At 42.5% G+C, this 27,660-nt stretch overlaps 1 protein-coding gene across 5 annotated transcripts in view; it reads right to left on the bottom strand.

Moving 5' to 3' along the window:
- FARP1 (FERM, ARH/RhoGEF and pleckstrin domain protein 1) overlaps positions 1 to 2,698 on the bottom strand; it is a gene marked incomplete at both ends in the record, with an annotated part of 162,282 nt that extends 159,584 nt beyond the window's left edge. For all 5 annotated transcript variants that reach the window (XM_079537932.1, XM_079537933.1, XM_079537934.1 and 2 more), the window contains one exon: positions 2,528 to 2,698. In XM_079537932.1, coding sequence (XP_079394058.1) covers positions 2,528 to 2,698 — 171 coding nt within the window. The remainder of the gene's footprint in view (positions 1 to 2,527) is intronic.
- Positions 2,699 to 27,660: the final 24,962 nt, after the last annotated feature.

Below are 27,660 nucleotides of genomic sequence, written 5' to 3'. Positions count from 1 at the left end.
GTTTTAACTAATGGGGAGGCTGATGATACAACAACAGATATTCTAGGAGTAGCAAGGAAGGAGGACTAGGCAGATGGATACTCCCAATTATTTTACTTCTGTCTCAGAGGTCAGGAAGGAGAATCACCACTGTTGGTTTCTATTTTTACAGAGTTCACAAGCAAACAGTAAAGTGGCATAACAAAATTCATACCTTCCTACAAAGTAGAGAGTAAGCAGCCACAAAACCAGTCAAAGTTTGGTCTACTTGCTAACAGAGAAAATAACATCCAGCAAAACTCCTGAAGCTGTGAGAAACACAACAGCTGATTGCTTTATCCTCATACTGTATTTGGAAGGTTTAGCCAGGAGCTGAAGTTTCAGAAAAAGCAGCTCAGACCCCCAGTAGTGCAAAAAGCAAACACACAGATGTGCTCAGATATATACGTTTAACATCTCCAGCCACAGCCATACTTGCTGCTCCTAAAATATTCTGTTGAAATGGCATCACTTTCTTTTTTCTCTGTATACTGCACCAATCCGGTAACAAAAAAAAAGTATGCTTTTTCTACGTGAATAAACAATTTGTATGCATTGGAAAAAAAATCCACTTCTTTGAGATGGGACTAAAAAATTAATGCCTTTTAGAGTAGACTGAAAATCATGTTTATAGTTCCATTTGGCTACGCATAACTTGGAGACAAAAAGCTTCAGGAATCCTCTCCAAATATTCTGTATATTTCATTAGTTCTGATTTTAAAACCCATTGGGCTCTCATTGAATGGACGTAGTTATGAAGTAAATGCCTGAGGAAATATTCACACTGAAGTGATCTGAATGGTTGTTCCAACCTAGGTCTTCCAGAAGCCACTTATGTTTATAAACAGAAAGAAATCTGGGAGTCTTCTAATACTGAAGGTGGAAAAAAATGTTTTCTCAAACTGCTAGAGAAGCAAAGCTAGAGTTACACAGCTGTACTGCAGCCACCTGTTACTCAAGCCTGCTTCTATACAATTTAATGAATGGGATTTGATCTGAAAATAGCTCCTACTAAATGTTTGTTAAAGAGCATTATAAACTTTAATTAATTGTGTTATTTCCCAAGAGTTTTTGAAAGCTTTTAACAGCTAGGAAATAAAATCATCACCTCTCATCTGCCATTTCTGGGCATTTGTACTACGTACAACATGCAGCAAAATTCTCATCAGAACGTGGTATTTTAAATTAGAGCTGTATTTTTGAACAGCAGTTTGTACTCCAAAACCACTGATTTTATTCTGCTCACTGCAGATATGCAGCAGGCATTCTGAAGGGTGCAAAACCATATCAAGCTGCTATATAGGGTGACCCTTTCATTTTGTGACAATGCTGTTTACAAATACGTGTCTGGAGAGTTCTCTTTCTACTGCAAGAAATTCTAAGACTGCCCATGCAGTTCCAGTCAACTCACAAATAGCAGCAGAGAGCAGCCCAAGAGGCACGTGCATGTACACACCCACAAAACACCTTACAAACAAGGAAAACTTAATTTTTATGTGGATTTTCCTAATCATAACTCTTTCAACTTTAATACAGGGATAATATTTCACCAGTGAGCGTAAGCAATTTTATACAGCAGTATGCATGTGAGCTCTACACATCTCGCTGGTTACCCCCCATTTCACAAAAGGGAAAACTGAGCCAAAGAAGGCATGGAGGTTACTATGGCAACATAAAACGCACGTAACAAAGGATGAAATTTGAACTCAGGTTTCCAGTTTCCTATTCACTGAATGTCGAGAACTTTGGAACACATACATTCCAGCACTCTTTCATAACAGCAGCGGTGTTCAACAGTCTTACCATGTTAAACACCTGAGTGCAGCATGTTAAAGTCATTAATGGTTGCTAACAGATAGCATAAAACATCCCTGTTACTGTGTTACTGTATCAAAATTAATTCAAACTAATTCCTCTGATCACAAACACACACAGAAAAGTAGTAGTAACTGTGCACTTGGCAAGTACAAACCTAGATTAACATCAGCGTGCAGTGACCGCAGAGAGAAACTTTAGATGAGGTAGCTTTGATTCTTTCCCAGCCCTCATTGCACGTATGAGCACTTGGTGCCTGTATGACTGATAAATTGGTGATAATTTTGATGATTTCAAGTTACCACTGTAAGTAATTGCCAGAGGGCTGGAAAATAAAAGTCATCTAGTGCTATAGTTTATTAGATCAAGAGCACAAGAACAGCAAGGAAATACATCAAGTATTCAGAAAGTAGGGGAAGCCAGTGATGGAATACGTGAAGAGAGAAAAAAAACACCAAAAGACAGTCACTTCCTTTGAAGCAGTTCAAGCAGAAACCAAATACTAACTGTAATTTACAATTCACTTAACTGTTTAATGTTATTCTGTTGCATCATCATACACGCCATTTTCTCTGCAACACAAATCCATTAACCAAAAAATTGCAGAGCAGAAATAAGAAGAGAACTGGTTTTAAACCATGTATTTTGAGAAATGTTTCAACAATCCTCAGCCACCCAACTCTCAGATCCTTACCGGAACTTCAAAAGTTTCTTGCGTGTCATCCAGCATCTGAATTTTGATGGAGATGAGTTTTCCTGGAGGTGTCAGAGGTGGTTTCTGTCCATGCTCCAAGGTACTGATCCCAGCGTTCTCCTGAGCTCCTAACCGGGATCCTGCTGTTGGCCTCTGCTCTGTTTCACCCATGTTTAGATAGAAATGTTTCTTATATCTGATAAGGGAAGAAAGGCAAAGAAGACTGTGTCACTTGCAAGAAACAGCTGTTGCGTGTACGCATTATGATATATGCACTTAAAACTGATATGCCACCACGCGACCCTTAGCATGAAGCAATACTGTCCTGAGTATATTTTTATACATCACATAAGGACAGGAAAACCAGGCAAACCTCACACTTTTCAAAATACAGAGGTTGATCACCTGCTAGGGTAAGGAAGACAGTCCAGTTGTGGTACCACAAGACGAGAAAAGAGAAATAGTCCTTCTCTCTTGGAAAACGCAACAAGACCACACTGTGATACATCCTAGATTGCAAAGAGTTATGCTAACTTTATATAATTGCAAATCAGGCTGTTAGCAGCCAAAGCCAGGGCTCCCAGAACTGTGTGCAAGATGAGGAGTAGATGAGCAACTCACCACCTGCTGAGCACCCTTCCCTCCCGGCCATATCAGCACTTTCTCTTTTGCTCCTTCCAGCCTCCCCCAGCCCTTGCGCACTTCCACCTTGCTTGGGGGTCAGTGAAGCAGGAAAAAAGAAGGGGTACAAGATGACCCCAATTATATGGCGTCAATATCGTGTTTCCTTCAGGGACTAGCTCTGCTCTAGAATACGAAGCCTAACGTGATTCCAATGGTAGGTCAAGGACTGTGAGAACAGCCCACGGAAGGTTTAGAAAAAGTCAGAGCAATGTCACTAATAGGGAAAAACAAGGTTCCCAGCCTTGCTACTGTTCCTCACAGAGTCCTGTAAGAAGCAAGAGAACCTCAAGGACCGTCCCATGTTAACGGAAGGCTCCACCATTACCAGTTCACCAGCACAGCTCACTGAAAAGGGATGTCTTCTTGGTATCCACAGAAAGAAACCTCAGGAACTGGCTTGCTAATTTTGTTTCCATGCAGCTTTTGCACTACATTATGCAGTGCATCTCTGCCAAATAAATATTCTATCCTAGAAAGGGAGCCAAGCTCCAACAATGATTCAGCATGATTTTTCATTAACTGGCACAGTCTTCAACCTTTTTTTTTTTAATTCAAGGATCATTAGTTTTACTTGTCAATTCTTGCACATCACACCAGAATTTTATTTCAGTTTTTCCCCTGTCATTAGACATTCTGGCCAGGTTTCTGATGCAACCTGCTGCTACTGTCTATTTGTCTTTCTCAGTAATTACATTTCCATTCCCCGTGACTTTTATGTGCTGATCAATGACCATTAAAAAAAAAAAAAACAACAACATACAGAGCACACACAAAGGACAGAAACGTAACTTTCCAGTCAAACAGAGGCACAAGGAAAGTACTGCCATTCACAGCCTGATTTTACTCTGAGGTTAAGATTATTGAGAAGCCTATGGCAAAAAAAAGCACAATATTGTCTTACGTACTGAAACGTCTCACCAGTTTTACAGTATACTATAAAGAACAGTGGTATAAAGTGCCACGTAATAAGACACCATAAGGAGGGAATAAAAACAAGCCTGTCTTTAGCAGGATATACTATTTACTGCACATCACTCTTCCACTTCCTGACTAATCTGTTCCCACAGACTTCACCCAGCAAGCAGCTGGGGGTAAAAGTTTTTTGAACAGTGCTTTGATTAACAGAGAAGAAGAAATGCATTAGCTGAGAAGGCAGGGAATGAAAAATTAGGGACCACACACCTCTCCGTCTCAACTCGACAGGCACAAGTAAAGGAGAACCAAAAGCCAGCGGGAAACATAGAAACTTGCTCACAGGACAACACAGTCAGTTCATCCGAGTGCCACAAACTGGTGACTTCTACAACGAGACAGCAATACTACTGCAACCCAAGTGCAAGCCAAATAGCAATGAAGCAAATGCAATTCAATTTTCATCAACTGGCACTGTGATGTAAAACACAAATTGAATAGATTCAATTGATTCTATTCTTTAAAATTAATTAAATTAAAACCTTTTATGAGTCAAGAGGCATCAATAAGAAAGCTGCAGTTGGAAGCAGGAATTGCAGGAAGACAAAAGACAAAGCTGCAGAGCAATACTCCATGTATACTTATAAGTAAATCTGACTTGCCTGCATCTAAGTACACAGGAAAGTTTAAGCACACACAGTGTCTGAAAATGTCACTAGACACAAAGATACTGTTCTACAGCCTTGTTAATTCAAAAGCTGTTTTAGGAGTTCTCCTGAAGTCACCGTATGCCATATACACCACCAGTACTGAAGAAAGGACTTCCACAATGGCTGTGTTATTACAGCAGTCTTTGGCTGGTTATATTTCATACAAAGGAAATCTGTTCTATTTATCAAATCCAAAATGGAGGAATCAATCCACTGCAATTCAAGCGATACCGTTAAATAATCAACATCAGGAAATACTCTGGAGCTCACACCTTTCTGTAAATGTTCCTCTGTCTGGATGATCCAGTGGCCCACACACGTTCAGAATGGCAAATAGATTCGATGAAATATGGAAAAAGGATCCAAGATTAGGAGCCAAAAGAAACACGAAGGAAAAGTGTAAGCCAAACCACTTCACATACATAGCTTAGATGGCTTTTATTATTACTATTAGCAGTTCACAATATAGAAACTCTTATATAATATAAGAGGGCTGCTCTAAGTCATGCCTCCCATTTTAATATGTTGGCCCATAACATCAGAGATGGATGGTGGTGGTAATACAGCAGATGCTGAACCTTCCCACCAGTATCCCATTACACACTGTTGCTGTGTGACAGATGGCGGCAGAGGGGCAGTCTGACAGAACGGCGTCTGACATGGAAGAGTGTATGAAGCAAAAGGATGTCACTGAATTCCACCATGTGGAAAAAACGGCATCTATTGGCACTCATAGACACTTGCTGAACATTATGGAGACCAAATAGTGGGTGTGAGCACAGTGAAGTGGGTGGCGCATTTCAGCAGTGGCAACAGTGACATGAAAGACAAGCCACGTTCTGGGCAGCCACGCACAGCTGTCATAGCACAGAATGAAGAGTGACTCAAGCAGCTTATCTACATCATTTGGCTAATACTGGTCACTATATTGAAAAAGTAGTGTTTTGTAGCTCCAACATGTTACTGTGCACTTTATAACTCTTGCAGTTTCCATGAAAATAAATAGGAGGCATTACTTTTAGAGCAACTTCTGAAAGTTGCAGCCATTCAGTTACATATGCACGCTTCACTCTGGAAGAAAAGATCATTAAGCATGAGCCATCACGATCATAAGCATCTGCTACTTGCAAACTAGAAGCAGACCTTTTCCCTTTTTCAATCTCTGCCTCACATATACACACATGTAAATATCAGCATGCTACAGTGTACATTATTAAAGTTTTCACAGAATCACAGAATGGCCATGGTTGGAAGGGACCTCAAGGATCATGAATCTCCAACCCCCCTGCCACACGCAGGGCCACCAACCTCCCCATTTAGTACTAGACCAGGCTGCCCAGGGCCCCATCCAACCTGGCCTTGAACACCTCCAGGGACGGGGCATCCACAACCTCTCTGGGCAGCCTGTTCCAGCACCTCACCACTCTCTCTATAAAGAATTTCCCCCTGACATCCAACTTAAATCTTCCCTCCCTCAACTTAAAACCATTTCCCCTTGTCCTGCAGTTATCTACCCTTTCAGAGAGCTAATGTATGATGCTAGTCTCACTCATTACGGCACTTTCAACTCTGGTTCAATATGTTTATTATGCCTTTATATAAAATGGGCCTTAAAGATGGCAATTACCCACTCTAAAATAATACAGCATATTGCCAGGCTGCATACTTCTCTCTAAATCACTTTGATCTAGATGACCAAGAAGGTTACAGAACGCAACAGAACAGCAGTGAGCAAATATTAAGCAAGTACAAGGGGATTAGGCTACCTAACGTCTGTCACAATGAGAAGGATCAAATCTGGACACTGGATGGGGAATTTTAAAGACACTCTCAACCTCCTCAGACCCTTCACTGAGCCAATGAACCTTAATAATCCAAAAGAAAATAATTTAGTGTTTTGTTCTTTGCTGGGTTAACAAATTAAATTGGCTCCTGGCACACTGGCTAACCTAAAGCCAGGGTGAGCTGAGCACAGCCTGCAGTTCTTGCAGCTGTGGGCAAGCCGCTAGCTCAATTCAGTCCACCCCACATAAGGCTCCCCACAGCACCAGGAGGGTAGCCACTACAGAAAACGACATGTGTCACCAGATAAATTAGTAAACGTGTTTTTGTCCTGAGCACATGTTAACAATCCATTTACACAGACACTACATGTTCAGACAAAAACTTCAAGTTCTGCGTGTACACTTCTGCAGTAGCTGGACAAAGGCCAAGACAGGCCTTAGCACAGCACCACTCACGTTGTCAGTGCTCAAACCCAGGCCCCATCAGGTGCATTTTATAGCACTTGGAAACTTCATTTGACCTGAACCTTTCATGTATTTTACTTTGTCAGAGGGAAACACAATTAAAGTGACCTAGCAGTAGCCTAAAAGGACCTAGGAGTAGGAGCAACACCTTTTTTGCTTTGGTGAGGAGAACTAAAGGTTTAAAAAAAAAAAAAAAAAAAAAAAAGGGAAATACTGAGGAAAAAAGAAGAAATAAGACAGTATTTGAAACACCAGCCTGTTGGAATACACGCTCATCATTAATGCCCATTAATCACTCAGCTTTCCTAGGAGACAAGGAGGTTTAGATGCTTGAGGCAAGCAGTTCACAAAGCTGAAGGCTCCTCCTGCTGAGGCAGCAAGTCACTGAGAACAGAGGCCTTTCCCACTTCTGTTTAAGCACACTTTCGAAGCACAGACGGAAACACATGGTACACTGTTCATCTCTTAAAGGTGGGGGGGAACGGCTGCAGTGGAGTGGCAAGGCCATCCTTACAGCTCGTGGAGCAAAGCAGCCCCAAGGCTGCAGTCCAGGCCTTTCAGCTGCTGGCCTACCCCTGTATCCCATATCACACAGCAACCAGACATCTGAAAGAGATCTGAAAGAGATGTGAAAGAGAATGTAGTCGATATGACACCAGATGAAATGACTCAAACCATCTCAATGACTTACAAACCAACAGAAGAACTATGGCAGCACTGGAAGACTAACAAATAACAAACCTTCCAAGGGATAATGAATGTGGAGCAGCAATCCAGGAAGACTATCAGCAAGTGCTTGTCACACTCAGCCTCTTGTAAAACCTCTAGAAAGGCTCAGCTGCAGAGAGAATTACAAGGAATACCAGCTTGAAAACACTCCTGAAAAACACTCCTACTCTTCTTCAGTTCTAAGCACCTCTGTATTTGGAGAAAAACACAGAACTCGACAAACTGAAGTAGGTTTAAAAAAAATCATAATAAATAAGCTATGAGGAAAGAAAGGATGCCTGACACAGATTGAGCACAAAGAGCTCAGAGAGAAAAGCTGTGGCAAAAGATGGCCACTGTTTCCAAGGTCCATAAAGAGCTACACCAGACATTGATGCTCCTGCAGCAGAGGCAGCAGGATGCGTTGGTGCCTCTGCCACTCTGCTGCACAGAGGTCAAGACATCAGCCATGATACCCCTTCATATGATGCGCTGATTCTTTGCATTTCCTTTTTCTGCTTTCCCCTTGGACATCGCTAAAGTAGGCATAAATGTATGGCCCTGCTAAAAGCAAGTCACAGATCTGTGCTGTCCACAGTAAGGGAAAATTCTGTACAGTCATGACAAACTGTTAATAAAGCCACATTTTCATTAATATACCAGAATGACCATAATCATGACATGGGAAAGGAAGTTGCCTGAAGTCATATGGAAAAAAATAATAATGAAATAAAATATCATGCAAAGAGGAAGACAAAAACCAAATTTAGTCTGAAGCGATGAGGAACAGACACAGGGCCAACATGGCTCAGCTATTAATCTTCTGTGAAATGTGAAGATGACCCAAGGGCTAGAGCACAAAGACAGGCTGAAGGAACTCTGGCAAGGGGATTGGAACTTGGTCATCCTTGGGGTCCCTTCCAAGTCAAGCCACTCTATGATGAAATGTTATCTCAATTTCTCTCCACAATGCCATAGCAGATTCATATCAAGCAAATATAATGACAAAAATACTAAGCTATTAAACTAAGCAACATTATTATTATTTCATCTGCAAAATCTATAGTTCTGAAATAATGATGAACCAATGCAAAACAAATAAACCACCTTCAACTCTTGCTCCAAAATAAGAACAGCTGAGAGTTTGCGCATACCATGAGTACTAATCATAGAATCACTCAGGTTGGAATAGACCTTAAAGATCATTGAGTCCAACCATGACCTAACCATAGTACCCCAACTCTAACAACCCTCTGCTACATCATGTCCCTGAGCACCACGTCCAAATGGTTTTTAAACACAAGGATGGTGACTCAACCACCTCCCTAATGATGAAAGGCGGCCAATAAGTTAAAACTGCAGACTGAAAACTAGCTACAGGGCAGTGGTCAGTGGCACAAAGCCTGGCTGGCCCAGTAGTGAGCAAAGTACTCCAGGGGTCAGTCCTGGGCCTGTCCTGCTTAATATTAAAAGTCGTTAAAGGTCATGACAATGGGGTAGAACGCACCCTCAGTAAACTCATGGCTGACAATTGGTGGGAGTGGCTGACTCACCAGAGGGCCACACTGCCACTCAGGGGGTCAATGACAAGCTGGGGAGGTGGGCTAACAAGGAACCTCATGGAGTTCAACAAGGAGAAGTGCAGTCTTGCACTGGGGGAAGAACAGCCAACTGCAGGTACCACGATGTGCTCAGTTCCACCCAACTGCAAAGCAGCTCTGCAGAAAATGATCTAGAGTCTCCTGGTGGACACCAAGTCGGATGCGAGTCAGTAATGTGCATTTGCTGCTAGGAGGGCTAACAATATTCTTGGCTGCATTAGGCAAAGTATCACCAGAAGGTCAAGAGAGGTGATCCTTCCGCTGAAGTCAGCGTTGGGGAAGCTGCGCTTGGAATACTGTGTCCAGTTCTGGGGAACTCAGTACAAAAGAAATACAGGCATAGTGGAGAGATTCCAATGTCAGGTCACAAGGATGATTAAGAAACTGGAGCATCCTCCCTGTGAGGAAAGGCTGAGAGGGCTAGGGACTGTTTAGCCTAAAGAAGCGGCTCACAAGTATCTTACCAATGCGTATAAACACCTGAAAGGAGGATGCAAAGCTAACAGAGCCTGGCTCTCTGCAGTGGTGCCCAGTGCCAGACCAAAAAGCCATGAGCACAAACTGTATCCCCGGAGGCTCCCCCTGAACACCAGGAGCAGTGCTGCGCTGTGCGGGTGCCGGAGCACTGGCACAGGCTGCCCAGAGGCTGTGGGGTCTCCTCCCTGCAGCTCTCCAGAACCGCCTGGCCGTGGGCCTGGGCACCCTGCTCTGGGTGGTGCTGCTGGAGCAGGGGCTGGGACACGGGGACACAGAGGGCTCTGCTCACCTCAGCCAGACTCGGGTTCTGTAGCAGTCACAACGCTCATGGCTGGCCATCGCAGCATAAAGCAGTGAATTTTACACATGCCACAAAGCAGCAACTGTATCAGCTATGTTCCAAGCAAAAAACAACCACCGAAATTTGGTTATTGAGCAAGAGTTTCCAGTCTTCACACAAGACATCTGTGTTGGAATACCTGGACATGATAGACTTATCCTCTTTAGAAATACAGAGCAAATTCAGTCGGAAGGAGAAGTATACAGAACTGAAGAGAGGATTTTTTTAGAAGCTTTGAAGTCATCGTATCATGAATCTTTAGCAGTTTCTCATGGGAATATATCAAAGATTTCTTGGAAAATCTTATCTTTAAAGTCCAGTTTTCTTAAGAAAATATTGAAAACTCTACAAACAACTGCCTCATTAACAAAATGTTCATGCTTCACATTATTCTGCACAGATCATACGTACCTGAAATTCTGAAAAGATTCTTACCAAGAAAAACATACATTAAAAATCTGACACAAACCCAGAACGTTTTCATCAGCGTTTTTGTGGAAGCAAAGAAATGAGACATCAAAAGCTCGTAACAGAAAAATAGTTCAAGCCTGAAGGTCAGCAGTATAGATACAGGCATGGAGTAAGTTTGGTTGCTCAGCTTATAAAGGAAGCACTGCAAACAGAAGGCTTCTGGATTGCTGTTCAGACTGCAGTCTGCTTCTGCTCATATCCACAGTGATCTGATAGAGAAGGAAGTATTACGTGAAGCTGCTTCTTCTGTACCACTGGGCTATCTTTTGGGATTAAAAAAATAATAATATATATATATTTTAATGAATTCAGAAGCAGGGAGCTCTAGGTGTGGTATGGTCAAGACCAGCACTTGAGACTCATGAACAATCCCCCTGTATAGTCAGTGGAGAACAGGATGAAGAGGGAGTTCCTCAACTGGGTTTATTTTCTAAAAACAGATTTAATATTCTTTGGCTGCCTACTTTTTGCTCGTCTCAGAACTGGATACCCTACCATTCTGCACTCTTTGTAAAAACTGCAGCAAAGAGAAATGGCCTTAAGTAAAGCAGAGCAACCATAAGAGCATACAATTCATCATCTGTCATGAAAATAAAGATAGCCCACAAAGTTGCCTATCTTGGTTGGACACTGAAATCTCTAAATCCCACTGCTTTGCTTGATAACACCAAATTAGCTAAATTGTGAAACCAACGTAAAATTCTCAGACTGTCACACACTGGCACATAGCTGCTGGCAGGCCATTAGCGACTGTGTTACTTGTCCCTGAATTTGACACAGGTTTCTTATTCCAGCTAATTTGGTGTTACCAAGTAAGCGGACTGCACTGCACTACAAATCTGAGCGCTCAGTCTGTCCATCAGACTGTACCATAGAAATCGGGTCAAGTGCCACAGCAGCTTTACAGAAATTCAAACTAATCAGCGTACCAGTAAGGTAGGCTGAAATCTGGAATAATGAACGTATACGTATGTAAAGGACAAGACATGACACTAAAAACACGTCTTGCAAGCCTGCCTGTACAGCATTCAGAGTAACCGCACTCATTACTACTTCTACCTTTAGGGCCATTCAGCTTCCAGCTTGAGCTCATTTATCTTCATTACGCTCAGGTCCTCAAGCTGTTTGTGATTCTGTGGTGCTAGCAGCTGTCCCAGATTCCAGATCTTCTGCCAGATGTCAGCAAAGCGCAGTCCCACCCTGCACACATCTGATGCATACTATCTTTCTCCCCAACTACACACCTGTCAGTAGATCTATCAATGAGTGCAATAATGTATTTCTGTACACTTCTGCAATTGCCTCTGTGAAAAATCTCATCTCTGAAGCATAAGCACAGATTGCTCTGTGAATCAAGCCAGTCTAGTCTGCAAACAGTATTTAAAAAAAAAAAAAAAAAAAAAAAAAAAAAAAAAAAAAAACACCACAAAGCTGAAATTACTTTTGATGACTGTCAACAGTATCAACAAGGCAGTAAACAGTCTAATTCCTGCGTGCTATACTTTCCAGACAACCTTGCATTAGAGATTTCTGGCAGGCAAGGATCCCCTTTTGTTTCTTCCTTCTCTGAATCCCGTTCAAAGTCATCACAAATACATACACACACACACACAAATATAAACCTATACACACATACATGCACACACATATACACCCACATACAAACACAGCAATTGTACATATAGTCATTACATTAAGTGAAGTCTCTGTATGCTGACCTTCTGAAAGGAACCTCTAAGGAGGCTCTTCATGCAGGGTTTCCTTGGACTAGCTGTGATCACTCCCCAAGCCCTAGGGACTTGTTTCTACTCTTCATTCTTCACTATGTTCCCTTGTGCCAATGATTGATGCTATTTACTCATCAGGAATGCCAATACTATAGTCAAACCTACAGAGCCAATTTTTAAGTTTTTTAAAGCTTTTACATCAGCCAGCCCCAACAGCACTGTACGAACAAGTAGTTTGGGCTATTCCTGAAAGGGAAATCAGTATTTCATCTGCCAAGCAATGGGAATGGTCAGTTCCAACTGCTCGGATTGTGACCGTCTCCTAACAACTGTGTTTTCCCTTCAAAATCATGGACGAAGTCTGAGCCAAATGTCTTTCTGAGGGAAGAGGATTTCAGTATTTTACTTGATCCCAAGAGAAGAGGCTCAGAGCAGACAATATCACCCTTTACAACAACCTGAAAGGAGGTTGTGGTGAGATGGGGTTGTCTCTTCTCTCACATAACTAGCAATAGGACTAGAGGGAATGGCTTCAAGTTGGTCCAGGGGAGGTTCAGGCTGAATATCAGAAAAAATTTCTCCTCCAAAACAGTGATGAGGTGCTGCAATAGTCTACCCAAGGAAGTACTGCAGTCACTGTCCCTGAAGGTGTTCAAGAAACATTGAGATGCTGTACCGAGAAACATGGTTTAGTGGGCAATATTGGTGGTAGGTAGACAGTTGGAATGGATGATCTTGGAGGTCTTTTCCAACCTCAATGAGTTTTTAATTCCATGAAATGGAGAGCTCCAGTCAAGCCCCTGAATAGCCACAAATCCCTTAACAGCTCAGAAGCAGATACTGCTACACAACTGCTTGGTTTACTATTAGACATACTAAAATTTGTACGGACAGAAAGGCTTGGAGACTTTACTGCTATGCAGTACATGCTAGGAACATACAAAGAGAGATTAAGAAAGCCTCTCATTCATGTGTTCCCACACAGGAAAGTTTCTCAATCAATTGGATCCCCCCAGAGCCCACAGTTTGTCATTGAAAACACAAGTGAAGTGGGTAAGAACTTAAGCAGGTTGGTGGTTCAGCAGTAATACGAATCCCTCCTGAATCTATTATAAGCATTTTCTAAAACCCTTTCATGCCATCGCTCTGCATAAATAAAGCTGTTGCACCAGCTGGAGTGCTCTGGGCTCACTCATCCATACAACACCTCACGTGAAAGCTAAGCTGAATATGCTCATAGTAGAAGAAAGTAATCTGATTTGCTTCCAGATTTAACAGAATTCTGAAAGGGATCCAGCAACTCATACCCGGCCTCAAGTTAACATATACGTTTTCCATGAAATGAAAACATGTCAAAAGAATTAATAATGCACAATCATAATACTGCTGTTCAGCATTTGGGGGGAAAATCTGAGACAGACCTGCTTTTGAGAAATAAACAGCTTGCGGGATATATTATTTCTCTGAACCAAATGCAAATACATCGTTGAGGTATTCATGCAGACTCCTCCAGAGAGCTGTCAGAAACAGGATTTCAACTCTGGTGTTTCAGCAGCCCCCCAAGGAACCTCTCCTACCCCCAAGCATGCAGACACCCAGAACAAGATGCTGCAGTTAACGTGCACAGATCCCACTCTCTATCCTGTTAAGACAGAGACCAGGTACATACGATTTGTTGTGCTGATGGTACACGGCACAGAAACGGAGCAGCAGCTCATGAGCTGACCAGCACACGCTGCTCAAAAGCAGCTGTGCATGAGCTCACATCACTCTCATGGCCCTGAAGCTCGTAACCACAGAGGACAATGACATCTACACTCAGCATTACGCACCCAGGGAAAATGCCTATCCAAACATGTTAAATTGAAGTCATAATGGTCTTGACTAGCTTCCTTCTTGCCCAGAGCTTGTGATCAGAATCCCACAAAATTATTACATATACACAGTATATGGTCTTACACCAGGAAAAACATATTTATGGTCATGATTGTATACTCAGTACATAACCCACTATGAAAACAGAAAAAAATCTTGCAGGCTTTAAACATTTGCAACTGAAAGAGGCTTTTTATAAGTTTGTAAAACTGCTCAATATGATTGAATACAGATTTTTTTTTTTTTAAATATTAATTCTTTTACCAGAAGCCTTCATTATCCTTGGCCAAAGAACCACCACACTGATAATGACACAGCTCCCAGCAAGAAATGCTTGGGCCATCAGGAAAACTAAATCCCTTTTTGTACTGCTGTTTAGAAAACAACTTAATAGACTCATTGGCATCCTGGTGGACATGCAATGATCGGGTTGGGAGGCCAGATTGCACAGAACCTAGATTGAAATATCCTATAGAGTTTAAAAACTATCCTTTTTTTTTTTTTTTTTTTGTCCCTTGCAAAATAGTTGTAAAACTTACAGCAAAACCTTCAAACTTGCTTAGGTTTCTGTCTTATTTCTCTTTGTGCGAACAGTAGAAATAATAAAGGAGCTATGGAGAAACTCTACCTGTGCTGAGCTGTGCAGTCTAGACACTGTCTGTCCCTTTTTGTCTGACGACAGCTCTCCCAATCTTCTAAGATACAATACCTCTCTGTCTTGAGATAACCGATAACACCACGTTTCTTTTGTGAACAGCTATCAGAGGCGTTCTATTGCCACAGCTAAGTCTACATTTTATTTCCAGCTAAACCGTAAGTATATGATATGCTGCATGAAGACAGACTTGAGTTGTTTTTCACAGAAGGCAAAGATAGACCAAAAAACCTGTTAGTTGCCATCTGCAAAATAAACTGCTTCCCCCACAATAACTTACTTCACAATGAAAGCTGGCATAGGCTACTCCAAACCACAGCACTGCTATTGCAAGCTTTACAGGCTGGATCTGGAGACGGGCTTGCCTGATCAGCCACACCACTGTACTTTCATCAGCAAACCTGTTTCAGTACAGTTTATATCTCCCTGGATTGTGATGCATTTCAAAGCTAATTGCTCACTATCTAACAAGTGTGGAAAAGCACTATCTGTAGAACCTCTACTTTTTACCACTGAAGGGGCCAGTGGATAGCATCAGTTTTCTTCTGTTCTCCTTCTTGCAGTGTTTGAAAGCAAACAAAGAAATATTATCAAATCTGCCCACTCTCCTGCACTGTTCTCCTTAAAATATCCTCGGAAATAGCACCCGAAGTCTTTACAATCTAAATGGAACCAATAAGTGATTCATATTTATTTGTTTGTTTTTTAATTAGTAACGTAGAAGTTGCCAGAGAGAGATCACGAAGAAAGAGGGCCAGACAATGCAGGACTTCAAAGAGAACACTGCCTGAATGATTTTGATCGATGCTCTCCCTAAATAAAAGACTTCCACTGCCACCATGGTGCAGCCACCATAAGGCATCACAGCAGGTCACACTGGTGAGCCAGGTCAACAGGAAGGTTGGGTATTAGATTGCTCCCCCTGAGAGAACATTATAGACTCATCTTCTTTTCTTGGATCCTGACTCTCAAGTAACTTTAGATTATGCTGAACACGGAAAGAAGCTTTTATGAATGCATCCGATAGTAGCACAGACCAGGCAGAGACTTCTGAAGTGTGAATAACTAATATCTCCCAAGAGCCTTCTCTTGCTGAGCATGCTTACGCTTCGCATGCTTCCCCAATGTCAAGCAGACCATGCCTCTCTGTCAGAGGAGAGAGGAGTCCAACAGGCCTTGCGTCTTCATGGCGGCCCATGATGGAGCAGGCCCAGGCTCTGCAGACTGAGCAGAGTGCCTGACCTCCCCAAGGGTCTCACAAGGTAGGAAAGAAGGGGAAATCGCACCTGGAGCCACGCTGGATGAATGCCGGGCCCAAGGTGGGTAAAGGGATGAGCCAGGACGAGAACATGAAATGGAATAAAGCAAGCAAGATGGGAAGAGGAGGAAAATGGAGATAGGGACCCACACACAGACTGAGGAAGGCAAAGGGGAAAAGACTATAGCGTGGGAGAGAGCAGAGATAGCTGGGCAGTGGGACTAGGGTTCTGATCAGAAGCTTGCATGGAAGGAGAAACTGCAGGTGAAAGAAGCACAAGAACTGGAGACAGGCCCTGAAAGTTCAAAAGGAAGACCAAGACAAGAGGGGGAAAAAAACAAACAACAAAAACAATCCCCCCCCAAAAAAAACAAGAACAAAAATCCCCTTGGAGAAAGGACCGCATTTGCTGGCTTCTAGAGCCAGGAATGGAGGTGAACACTACCATCCCACATATGCCCAATGATACCCATGCCTCGAGTCTTTGTTTCTAAACAGCATGGATTTTCTTTTTTTTTTTCTTAATTTAAATAAGAGAAAATTCCTTAAAGGAAGAGGTGAGAACTAGGAGCTGCTTGAGTTAAAGCATGCCAGCAGACTGTAAGGTACCCCTTCCTGTTCTTGCACACAGTAACCTTACTTCCCCACCCTGATGCTGCCAAAAAGCATTCTGCCTCAGTCACGGCACAGAGTAGCATTGCCTGTTAAAGGAAAGACATTCAGTATTTATTTTTCCCTCTATGCAGTATCATTAAGGCTTATTAATTACACTCTGTTGTTAAGACAGAATTTACGATATCTTTCTGCAGGCAAATTTAGTCTTCGAAAAATTACTTAACTTTAAGATCACCATACCCTTATGAAGGGAAGAGGAATGACATTTATCCGTATTTCATATATATGGAATTATAGACAGAAAACCCACGTCCTCAAGGTACGCAAACACCTACCCAGAGGAGTGTGTAGTCAAAATCCATTTGCTGATCTAGGTCAAACAGACTGAAATCCAAAGTAAATCCGCCAATTCTATACTCCCAAACTGAAACTCTGAGAGCCAAAGCATTTTTCAAGTATTTCATATCTAAAGAAAGCTGCAGAATCCTTTTACCACACGCATTCAAGAACATAAGGCTTTCTAAGAATTAGCTGACAAATCTCAAGTTTTATCAAGAAATTAACTATTTTCTGAGTGTTTGTCATTTCCTGACAACAGAGAGACCTCTGTCAAGGACAGAATCCATAGAAGCATGAGGCCACCACCTGCAAAAAGTAAAGAATAAGAGCTTTCTCAGACGTTGTAATACGCAACAATGCATCACTACAGGAGAACCATCATACTCAATAAACAAGATGGAGATTAAAGGAGGGGGAGAAAAAGCAACTAAATCATTAATAAATCTCCCTCTGCAGAGATATTCAAGACCCATCTGGATGCGTACCTGTGCAATCTATTGTAGGAACCTGTTTTAGTACAGGGGTTGGATTTGATAATCACTTGAGATCCTGGAAGAGAGTTGGAAGACTCCTGCAATTTTGGCATTCAAGATTGTGTCTTAAATCACAAAAGGGGCAAATTACAGCTTCTAACCATGGACTTTTACTTTCAAACATTAATCGTGATCTTTAAAGAGTCTCTAATCTGTAGTTGTATTTGAAATACTAAGATGCTCTGAACTCCTAAGCGAACATTAAAGAAAGCAAATAATGTAACTGGCACTACCTTGAGAGTCTAGAAAAGAGCATCCTCAATTTTCATACTTCCTGAAGATGCATACTTTGATTTCCACATGGGCTACAAGTAAAGCACCCGTCTTTAAACAGCACCTTATTATCCAGACAAAAAAGCATACTATTTGATGCATTTGGCACTGCCCTTACCTTGCCCTACCCCTATAGATGCCCACAGTAAATTTCTTCTTTAGGTCCTCCCGTTTCTCCCCATCCCTGCTTCCAGCCTTCCACCTTGTACATACGCAGACCCACACTAGTTGTTGCATCTTTCAGAGGAGGTAAGCATCCATACAAAGCTCTGGGGATATCTCAGGAGCATGCCCACATTCCCTTGTGAAACACACTGGTGCGCTGTGAGCAGTGTCTGGAGCAAGGAAGTGGTTGGAAGGGCTGGAAGGAACACAAGTGAATGTAAAACAACAGTGTGTTAAACACAAGAGTTGAACAGATAGGAGGGGAAAGAGGTGATCACCTTCTGTGCATTGATGTAATATTATGCAGGTTGCTTTATTTAAGGCAAATTCATGCATATGCTATTTCCAGGTGTTAAAGTCATTATAGCAGAAGGGAGATCCTCTGAAAAGATATGAAAATTTCCAGCAGGTATGGAAACTTTTCTCCTCCAACATCAGCCACAACTACGCTTTCAAAGGGTCACTAACAGAGCCTGGCTCTGCAATTTGGACTGGTCTGTGTGAAGCAGATTGAACATGGCTGAAAGACCTGTACTTCATGGAAATCACAGCATGCATCCTTTGAAATAACGGCAAACTCTCCTCCACTCCAAAAGGAGAAGGACAGTTCTCTAGAACATCACCACCACAACAGCCACCTTGTGTCTAGTCACAAACCTCCTGCCCTCATGCTGGTGAGGGAATAGCCAGCACAGGTCACTCTCCTAGCAGTGTTTCTCTCACCTGCTCTTGGGGGCTGCTTTTCTCCAGCTATCAAAGTCAGGCATAAATACTGCAGAATACCCACACAGAGGTGTAGGAAAGCACAAGCACACATTGCCACTACTGTGCACAACAGACCTGGCAAGAAGCAGAAAGATCCTGTAGCAAAACATCAAGAATTCAGCTACCAGGTTATTCGTGACCCTTCTACCCCAGCCACCTTTATACTGCCCAGTACTGCAGAAGAAGCACTATCCACAATCCTATCTTACCTCTATCATCTTCTTCCTAAATATACAGATTTCTTTCCCAATATGCTCTACAGGAAAAGAAGTCACAACTCTGATCAATTAAAAAACATGGGAAAACTCAAAAATTTGTATGCAAAAAGTGAAGGAAATAGCAATACTCTGCAGCCAGTCAATACCATACTTTTGCTCTGACATCACATAGGCCCTTCTCTATTTAGACTCCACAGGGAAGGGTTAGGCTACCCTGATCACACAAGCAACAGCAGGAAGAAAATGCCCAGTATCAGTAGGAACAGAAACAAATCATCAAACTTACTGCAGTTTCTTTTGGATGAAGTCAAAGCCTTGGTCAGGAAAAGGAGATCAGCAGAACTGACACCTTATTTGCCATACAATCTCCTAAAAGACCACACAGGATTTCCCACTTTGCAACTCAAACACCTTCCCCTTTGCCCCAAAACCTGTCACTGGAAGACACGAGTCAATAAGTTTGCCACAGGGCTATTTACTTGCTTTCCAATGTACAAAGGCACGCAGCGAACCTCAGGAATTGCACACTCAACACAGGCCCTGTGACACAGTATCTCCCACCATAACTTTTGGCCAGTGAATTCAACAGGAAGCAATGCAGGAAATCCAAGGCATCGATGCAATTCCAGACCATGCCCTTCCTGTCTGGGGAAAGAGATCTAAAAGCATCTGGGACTCCTACTAACAGAAACAGTCAACACCTCCTCTGAAGAGGAAAAAAAAAAAAAAAAAACAAAACAACAAAACCCAACCATCAGCTACCCAACCCAAGGTTAAAAATAATTTAGTTGGCACACATCAGAAGGGGCCACGGTGAGTGCCAGTCAGCATTCTACCTCCATTTTCCTGACGTGCATAGACAAAGAGCAGCCAGCCCAAGTGCTGGCTGCAGCAACAGCTCAAAGCTTGTTCTGCTGCAGCCACAGTCATGATTCCAAGCCCCCTGGGCAGACCCCAGGACCACGCAGAGCTGCTTGTGCACCTGCAACCTGCTCAACATTAACAGAGCAGGCAGCAGCACAGGCTGTGGGCAGCACCCTTACATGCTCTGCGCACTGCCCTGCTGAGCACGGTTAGCCACTGACACCGCCGTCTCCAAAGGTGTCCCCAGCACGGTCCACTCTCACCAGCTGAACTGTCCGAGGCAGAGCAAGCAGCAGCCATGGCACACAGCCATGCGGCCACTCCCCAGTGCCTCAGGTACTGTGGGGAGCTCTCCTCACTCACACAGGACACTGGACAAATTTGCTTGACTTCTGAGTCACTAAATCCACAACTAAAATATACAAACAGAAAAGGAAATTCCAATTAGTGAGAGAGCTTGGGGGAAGGGAGACAAGGGAAGAGAATATTCTTTCCTGTATCTATTTTTAGGCTACAGAAGGCTGTCTGAAACCATGGCAATGAACCTGCTATAAATCCCCTCAGCAGCTCCATGTTTCGTTCCTTAAAGACAAGGATAAATGAGCACGTACTATGGATTAAACGGCCTAAATCAGAAGTGAATAAACTCGCAGGCTGCTGGAACGCACTTGTGAGTTCAGAAGACTGCCAGCTATGTGAGGTAGAAGGCCAACCGCTCAACTGATCATCTAGGAAAGAAGTACCATGCCACCCACCTCAGGGCGGGCTGTGACAGCAGCCACTGGGCCCTCAGCACCCAGCTTCCTCCTTCAGGCTTGGCCTGGCTGACTCAGGTGTGCCTTCGGCCCATCGCTGCCCATCCTCCAGTCTGACAGCTGAGCTGTTCATCAGGCCGCATTCTGAGATGCTTTGGGTTGTTAAATAAATATAGTTATTTCAAATCTAGTCATTCCCATTCACGCCCTTCACATTTGCTGCTGAAATAACCTATTCTGTATTCTTACATGGCTGAGGATATCACATTCACTCTATTTTTCAGTCCTTTGCCATCAACACCAAACTGGATGTGAGTATCTGCTGCTTTGGAGGACTGCAACGTCCCACAAAGCTCAACTTTCAAGACAGCTTTGCTTGGTGTGCAGAGGACGAAGACAGAAAACACACCTCTCTCAAGATACTTAATTAGACCCCCGCTCTTTAAGGAGCAACATCCCAAGTATATTTCGATGCTATGTGCTGTGAAGTTTTTTACATTTGTGTAAGACCAGGAAGAAGGGGGGAGGGCAGTGTCTCTAAAACTGCTACTCAGCAATGCTAAAGGAAAAAACAAACAAACAAGAAACAACCAATTTATGGTGTTAACAACATTAAAACCAGTGGAAAACACCAGGATTTTTTCCTTGCATGGGCTGCAGAGGACAAGTAGGCTTTTTTGCTCAGCCCAGGTGCAGCATTCACATCACCCAAGCGGTGCGGTATCAGCTTCCCCACATTGCTAAGCAACACTGCTCCACATTACCTCAATTGATTCAAGGGTGGGAAGTTGATTCAGAAGCCATTGAAAAAGGGAGAAGCTAGATAAAAACGGCTGCGCAAAGCTCACACACACAAGCCAGGATCCTGCATGGTCAGAGCAAAAAGCAATTAAAGGGAAACAGGGACTAGGGAAGGCACAAACTGATGCAGAATAGAAAACATCCATGCACAAACAAGGGGGAAAACGAAGCAGGTAGGAAAGGGAGACACAGCACTACTGTATCACCACAGATACCCATGGAACAGTGAATTACGTCTTCCAGAGTGAAAACCAGAAAAGCATTGTATTAAAGAGAAAGCAGATAGGAAGCCATGTCCTAGAATGTGTGAATTAGGCAGCATAACATGAAGTTTATCAAGCAGCTTGTTTAAAAACAAGAGGAAAAGGAGGTACTTTTTCCACACTACAATTAATTACAGAACTCATTCTCAGTGAATGCCATGAAAGCAAAAATTTAAAACAGATTAGTGCATGATTTGATGTATTTATATAAGAAAGTCTGCCTGGGGCTGTTAAACAAAGGTGCAGACATAACTGTTGCTCAAAGCCCTTGAACTGAAGTCTGCCAAAAAGCTGGGAGGGATCATTATTTTTTCCCTCAGAACATTACTACTGGCCATTAGTTGAGGTAGGATGCTGGGGCCAAACCACATCTCTGGCTGGAACCATCGGGACAAAATCCTGTGTTCCAGGTCCAGGAATCTTCAGCAATCTGTGCAGCACTGCAAAATCCAATTTTTTGATGTCCATCTCCCCAGCTGCTTACAACTGCTGAAGCCACAAAACACACAGAAGTTTGCTTCCCGCTGTGGTTGCACTTGATTAAGCATGTTCCTGTTACATGAATGCAGCTAGGCTACATGTTTCCAGACTGCATTAGGTGCAACTAATCCATAATTCTACCTATACTGAACAACTGGATTTACTTCTGTTTTGTGCTAAACAGATACTAAAAGCTTCCTTACAGCTGAGTTACAAAAGATCTCCTGTCCCCCCACTTTAGTTGGCTGAAATCAATTATAGTGCTGTGCTAGCAAATTTGAAAAACTAGCAAATTTGAGAAGCTGCACAGCTTCTGGAAAGCAGCAGAAAGCAATGAGGAAGAAGAAGTAGGAAGAACAAAGAGGGTCCTCTTCTCCTGGAGGACTGTGAAGCTAACTGGCAAGAGAAGACAATTATACAGTGTAAAACCTTGTTCTTCTTTCACATCCCCTTACCACTCACACAGCACTCCTCACAAAAATCTCCTAAAATACACGGCAGGCAGACTACAGACCTGGAATACATCAAGAAAAAGGCCTCTCTGAGATTTATGTGGTACTAAGATTTAGGCTGCCATTTGCCAGGTGAGACATATACCAACTTGCACAGCCTTAGCACTATACTATAAATACAATTATATTATGTGCCTCGCTGTTAGCCTGAAGGATTTCTTATCTGCTGTTAAAAACATGCTTAAAGTGCCCTGAAGAAAGTATAGGTAGTTTGGTTTCCATTCAGAAACACTAGCTGTGCTTCCAGAGAGAAATGAATTTGCATTTTGCAGTATCATCCATTTATAGCTAAAGTATCTAGAAAATATTAAGAGCTGAGGTATGTTATTTCTCTTGAGAGAAACTGAGTGAGCTGAAACATGCAGAAAGCCCTTCCCCTGAAACACACTGGGAATCAATCATGAGGAAACTTCTAACTTGAAATCTCTTTCCAGCTAACAGCTTGGCCAGCCAGACCTCTCTTGCCCCTTGCCCTCTCTCTCTGGCATAAAATACCACCTTTCACACTTTCCTATTGTGCTCTGCATGCAGAGTTTTGCCACAAAAGCAACAAACCAATCTGTTCTGATACTGCCTTGGGCTCAGCTGCTATTTCAGTCACCCTCTAACTCCTGCAGTGGGTGGTGGTTTTCCTGTTCTGCACAAACCACTCAACGCCAGGGAGCCTGGAGGAGATTGCCTTCACCCACTGTCCAAGCTTTCAGCTGAACAATGCTGACCACATAAACCTCTGCATAAACCCACCGTTGGTTCCTACTGGTTACTACCACAGGCTGGCAACAGAACAGCTGCCCACATTTTCCTTCCTGGACAGCAGATAACAGTTACAATAACTCTTAACATAATTTGAAATACAAATAAGCAGCCTGCTGAACACCAAACCTCAGTCTCTTATGTGCCTTCTGCTGTTGCATGGAAAGGTCACCTCTTCCTTGAGATGCTGGCAGCATTTGTCAGATGGCAGTCCATCTGTTGGCTCCTCTCAGATCATCTTCTTGGACCTAGTTGTCTTGGCTCAATGATTAACCCACAAACAGCAATACAGACACCGAGATGACCTTTTCAGTGATTCTGTGATTTCCAAAGAGCAGCTATGTACTTTACCAAAGTGCAGCTCCATCCAGAGCACAAACACCAGGTAACTGCAGTTACCACATATTGTGGTAACACTGCATTGCCACAACGCACTGTCTCAAAGCAAAACTGTAGATGCATCTAAGATTACATCTCTAGTCTAGTTCCTGGTACATCTCTCTCTCTGTGTCCCCCTAAGAACGTTTATGGAGGAAAAGCACCACTGCTTTGATTCCAAATACACAAAATGAAGCACGTCTCCATGAAAGTTTCCCAGAACTATTCAGTAACTTAACAGTGTTAGAAGAGATCAAAACACATCATAGAATCATAGAATGGCCTGGGTTGAAAAGGACCACAATGATCATACAGTTTCAACCCCCATGCTCTGTGCAGGGTCACCAACCAGCAGACCAGGCTGCCCAGAGTCTAGAATCCAGCCTGGCCTTGAATGCCTCCAGTGATGGGGCATCCACAGCCTCCTTGGGCAACCTGTTCCAGTGTGTCACCACCCTCTGAGTGAAAAACTTCCTCCTAATATCTAACCTAAACCTCCCCTGCCTCAGTTTAAGACCATTCCCCCTTGTCCTGTCACTATCCACCCTCACAAACAGCCTCCAGACCATTCAAAGTCAGATAATTTATTATTCCAAGGCCACTTGTAGCTAACTAGTTCAACTAGACAGAGAATGGCCATTAAAAGTCATGATTTGCAGTTTCCTATAAACACTCAGAGTCATGCTATTTCAGTCATGGGATCCACCACCAGCTATATACATGGTAGGTACAACAAATTTTGGAAAAACAGATTTTTTTAGTACGGTCATTCATTTAGTTCAAACAAAAAATACTTGAAAACTCTCTTACAAAAGGAAGAATAGGGCAATTTTTCCCTCAGGCCAATAAGCAGATCAGTACTTACCCTATTCAGTGCTTCTGTGCTTTCAACACCAGCTCTTCCCAGTTTAGTACAAACCTATAGTCAAACTCAGCCTTAACAACTTCCTCTGTATTACAGACTCTTTGAAGTTAATGTCAAGATATATTTGTCTGCCCCGGGTTTTTTTTTTTTCAGCCCCTGAAATTCCTTTCATGTTTCCCATTTCAGCAGCTTATGGTCCTGGCATTTTTCAAACAAACCCTATGAAGGAATGGAATGCTGCACCAAGTTTCACAGCCCTCAGCAAGACCTACTCACCAGCAGGAAACTTTGCCGTGGTAGTTCACATTTTGCCTAACAGCAGACACAGTCCTGAAATGGAGTTTTTACGTACCACTGCCTGAAAGGTTACTTCAGTACCTCTCTTGCCCTATTTGCTTCTGCATACAGCCTCTGGATTTTCTCCTCTTATGCTGCTATGTGCTCAACAGAGAGCATCTACCAGGTGTTCCTGCAATCAAGTTTTTTGTTTTGGTTTCTTTTTCTTTTCTGTATTCAGGTTTAATCGGCAAGTCAAAGTGGTATAACAAAGATGTTTTTCAGGGGAATTTGCTAAGCCCTTCTGGTAACAGTATCGGAACAATTACTGTCGTAAAAAGACTCGATTTTTAAACATGCTTCTTTGTGTGCTTCAGGATTCATTCAGCCAAGGAGTGAGACAATGAAGCCAACCACCAGCAACGCTCCAACTGCTCAGCACAAGCCCGCAGTCTCCTAAGAGCTTTGTTAAGAAAAACATCTTTCAGAGACTATTGTCTCACCTAAACAAAAGGCTATTTAACTGCACTCTCATTTAACCCAAATGGGAAGCTACTGTCACACCAGGCGTGTATGAGAGGGCCTGTGACTAGCTGTAAATCATGGATGAATATTCTGGGAACCACTGCCACAACTGCGACAATCCCTGCTGGATCCAACCACAAAAAGAGAAAGTGCTGAAATCTTTGAACTGTTAAAGGAGGTCAGCAGGCACATCTTTGCTAAGCTGCCCAACTTCTGGTATCAAATAGTATGCAAGCAAAAATTTAGAAGCCTCATTATTGCAAAATTAAAGCTTGGATGGAACGACAAGGGAGAAAAGCTGGAGAAAAAGAAGCAAAGGAGGGCATGAGAGAAACTGTGTAAAACTGTATGACTACCATCAGATCACCAAGAGTATTCCTCCATTGTCCAGCTTCACTAAGACCAGAGGGCAAAACAGCCCTGGACTACAAGGACAGAGACTGAACCAAGCTCCTGAAAACCATAAGAGAAAGTTCAAGCACAGCACTTTTCAATTTAAGTGTACGTGAGATTCTTTGAGCTTGTTTTCAGTCTTGCCTTGTTGAAGAAACCTCTAAAGATCGCAGAGTAGAATCAATCTAGACTCCATAGGTTGGACATTAGGAGAAACTTTTTCTCTCAGAGGGTGGTCAGGCACTGCAATGGCTGCCCAGGGAGGTGGTGGAGTCGCCATCCCTGGCAGTGTTCAAGAGGCACCTGGATGAGGAGCTGCGAGATGTGGTTTAGTGCTTGTGGTACTAATAGGAATGGGAGGGTGGTTGGACTAGATGATCTTGCAGGTCGTTTCCAACCTTGCGATTCTGTGATTCTTGATTCCATAGTTTGGTCCGACTCACAAAAAGCCTGCCTAGTCTCTACAAAGGAAACTTGAGCTCAGGAGCATGAAGGGATCTGCTGTTGCTTATGTAAATGGCATTTTGCTCTACCAGGATTTAAAATAAACTGTCTGTTCCCTTCCTCAAAAAGTTGAGGTTATCACAGCAAGGAGACAAGTAAAAAATAAACATGCCCACAACAGCCTACAGTTTCCAGGAATTGTGCTTGGAAGGATCTGCATCTAGGTTACTTTACTCACCCCCCAAGAAGTGAAGTAGTAGGAAATTCAAGTTCACATGTATAGGGGAAAGAAATTTCATCTGAATACACAATCAGCCATGCATCAAGTAGTCTGCAGGGGAAAACGAGGTGAAAGTCAAAAATAGGCACAAATGAGCACAGGCTCGTGCCTCTCAGAGCTTCCCAGACTAGCACTAGTAGGAGAATTATCACAGGCCTTGCTTGGAAAGAATTGCAGTTTGAGTAATAACAACAAAAAAAGTCCTTCTATCCAGCTGCCTTTCAGCGTTTAAGAAATACAACGTGATGTCACAGTTTGCACCTTGACAGCGTTCTTTTGACTCACCTCACTAATACTCAATATATGCTCTACCGCGACATTAAATTTGGGAAAGTGGGAATAAAAGACTATTTTTGAAGAATTTTTAATAAATTTTATGGTCCAAATGGGAGAAAAATAACACAAATTAGCAAGCACAAAAACTCACATTAAGATTGCTTTTGCCATTTTTCTCTAGGTTTGTGTCTATCAACTGATATATCCTGTAAATATCTGCAATTAGGTAACTCTACATTTACTTCAATGCCTCTTCTCTCCATAACCAACCAGTTACACAGTTTTTACATACATTCCTAAGTTTGATGTAGTTGCATTTACATGTATTGCTTTTACGGCTATTGTGTTAGAAATCAGTAGATGATCCCTCTCTTCGTGCTGCAACACTGAATTTTTACTGTGGCTTTCAGCACACTTCAATTGAAAGGAATTAAATTTAAAACACTACGATGTCCAAAACATCATCTTAAAAATGCATCAGAAAAAAAAATAAAAAAATACCCCAAACATGATTACTATTTAAAACAAAATGATTTATTACACAATGGAAAGATTAAGGTTTGGTGATCATACATAATTTTTTCAATCCATTAGCTGTCAAATTTGTTGAAATACTGAGAAAATCTATGAGGTGTCATAAAAAAAAAAAAAAAAAAAAAAAAAAATCAAAAACCACCAGCCCTGTGACATACC

The sequence above is a fragment of the Tetrao urogallus genome (assembly GCF_951394365.1).
Source record: "Tetrao urogallus genome assembly, chromosome: 1".
NCBI classification, from domain to species: domain Eukaryota; kingdom Metazoa; phylum Chordata; class Aves; order Galliformes; family Phasianidae; genus Tetrao; species Tetrao urogallus.
The sequence above is the reverse complement of the archived record's forward strand: the minus strand, read 5'-3'. Positions and strand labels throughout refer to the sequence as shown.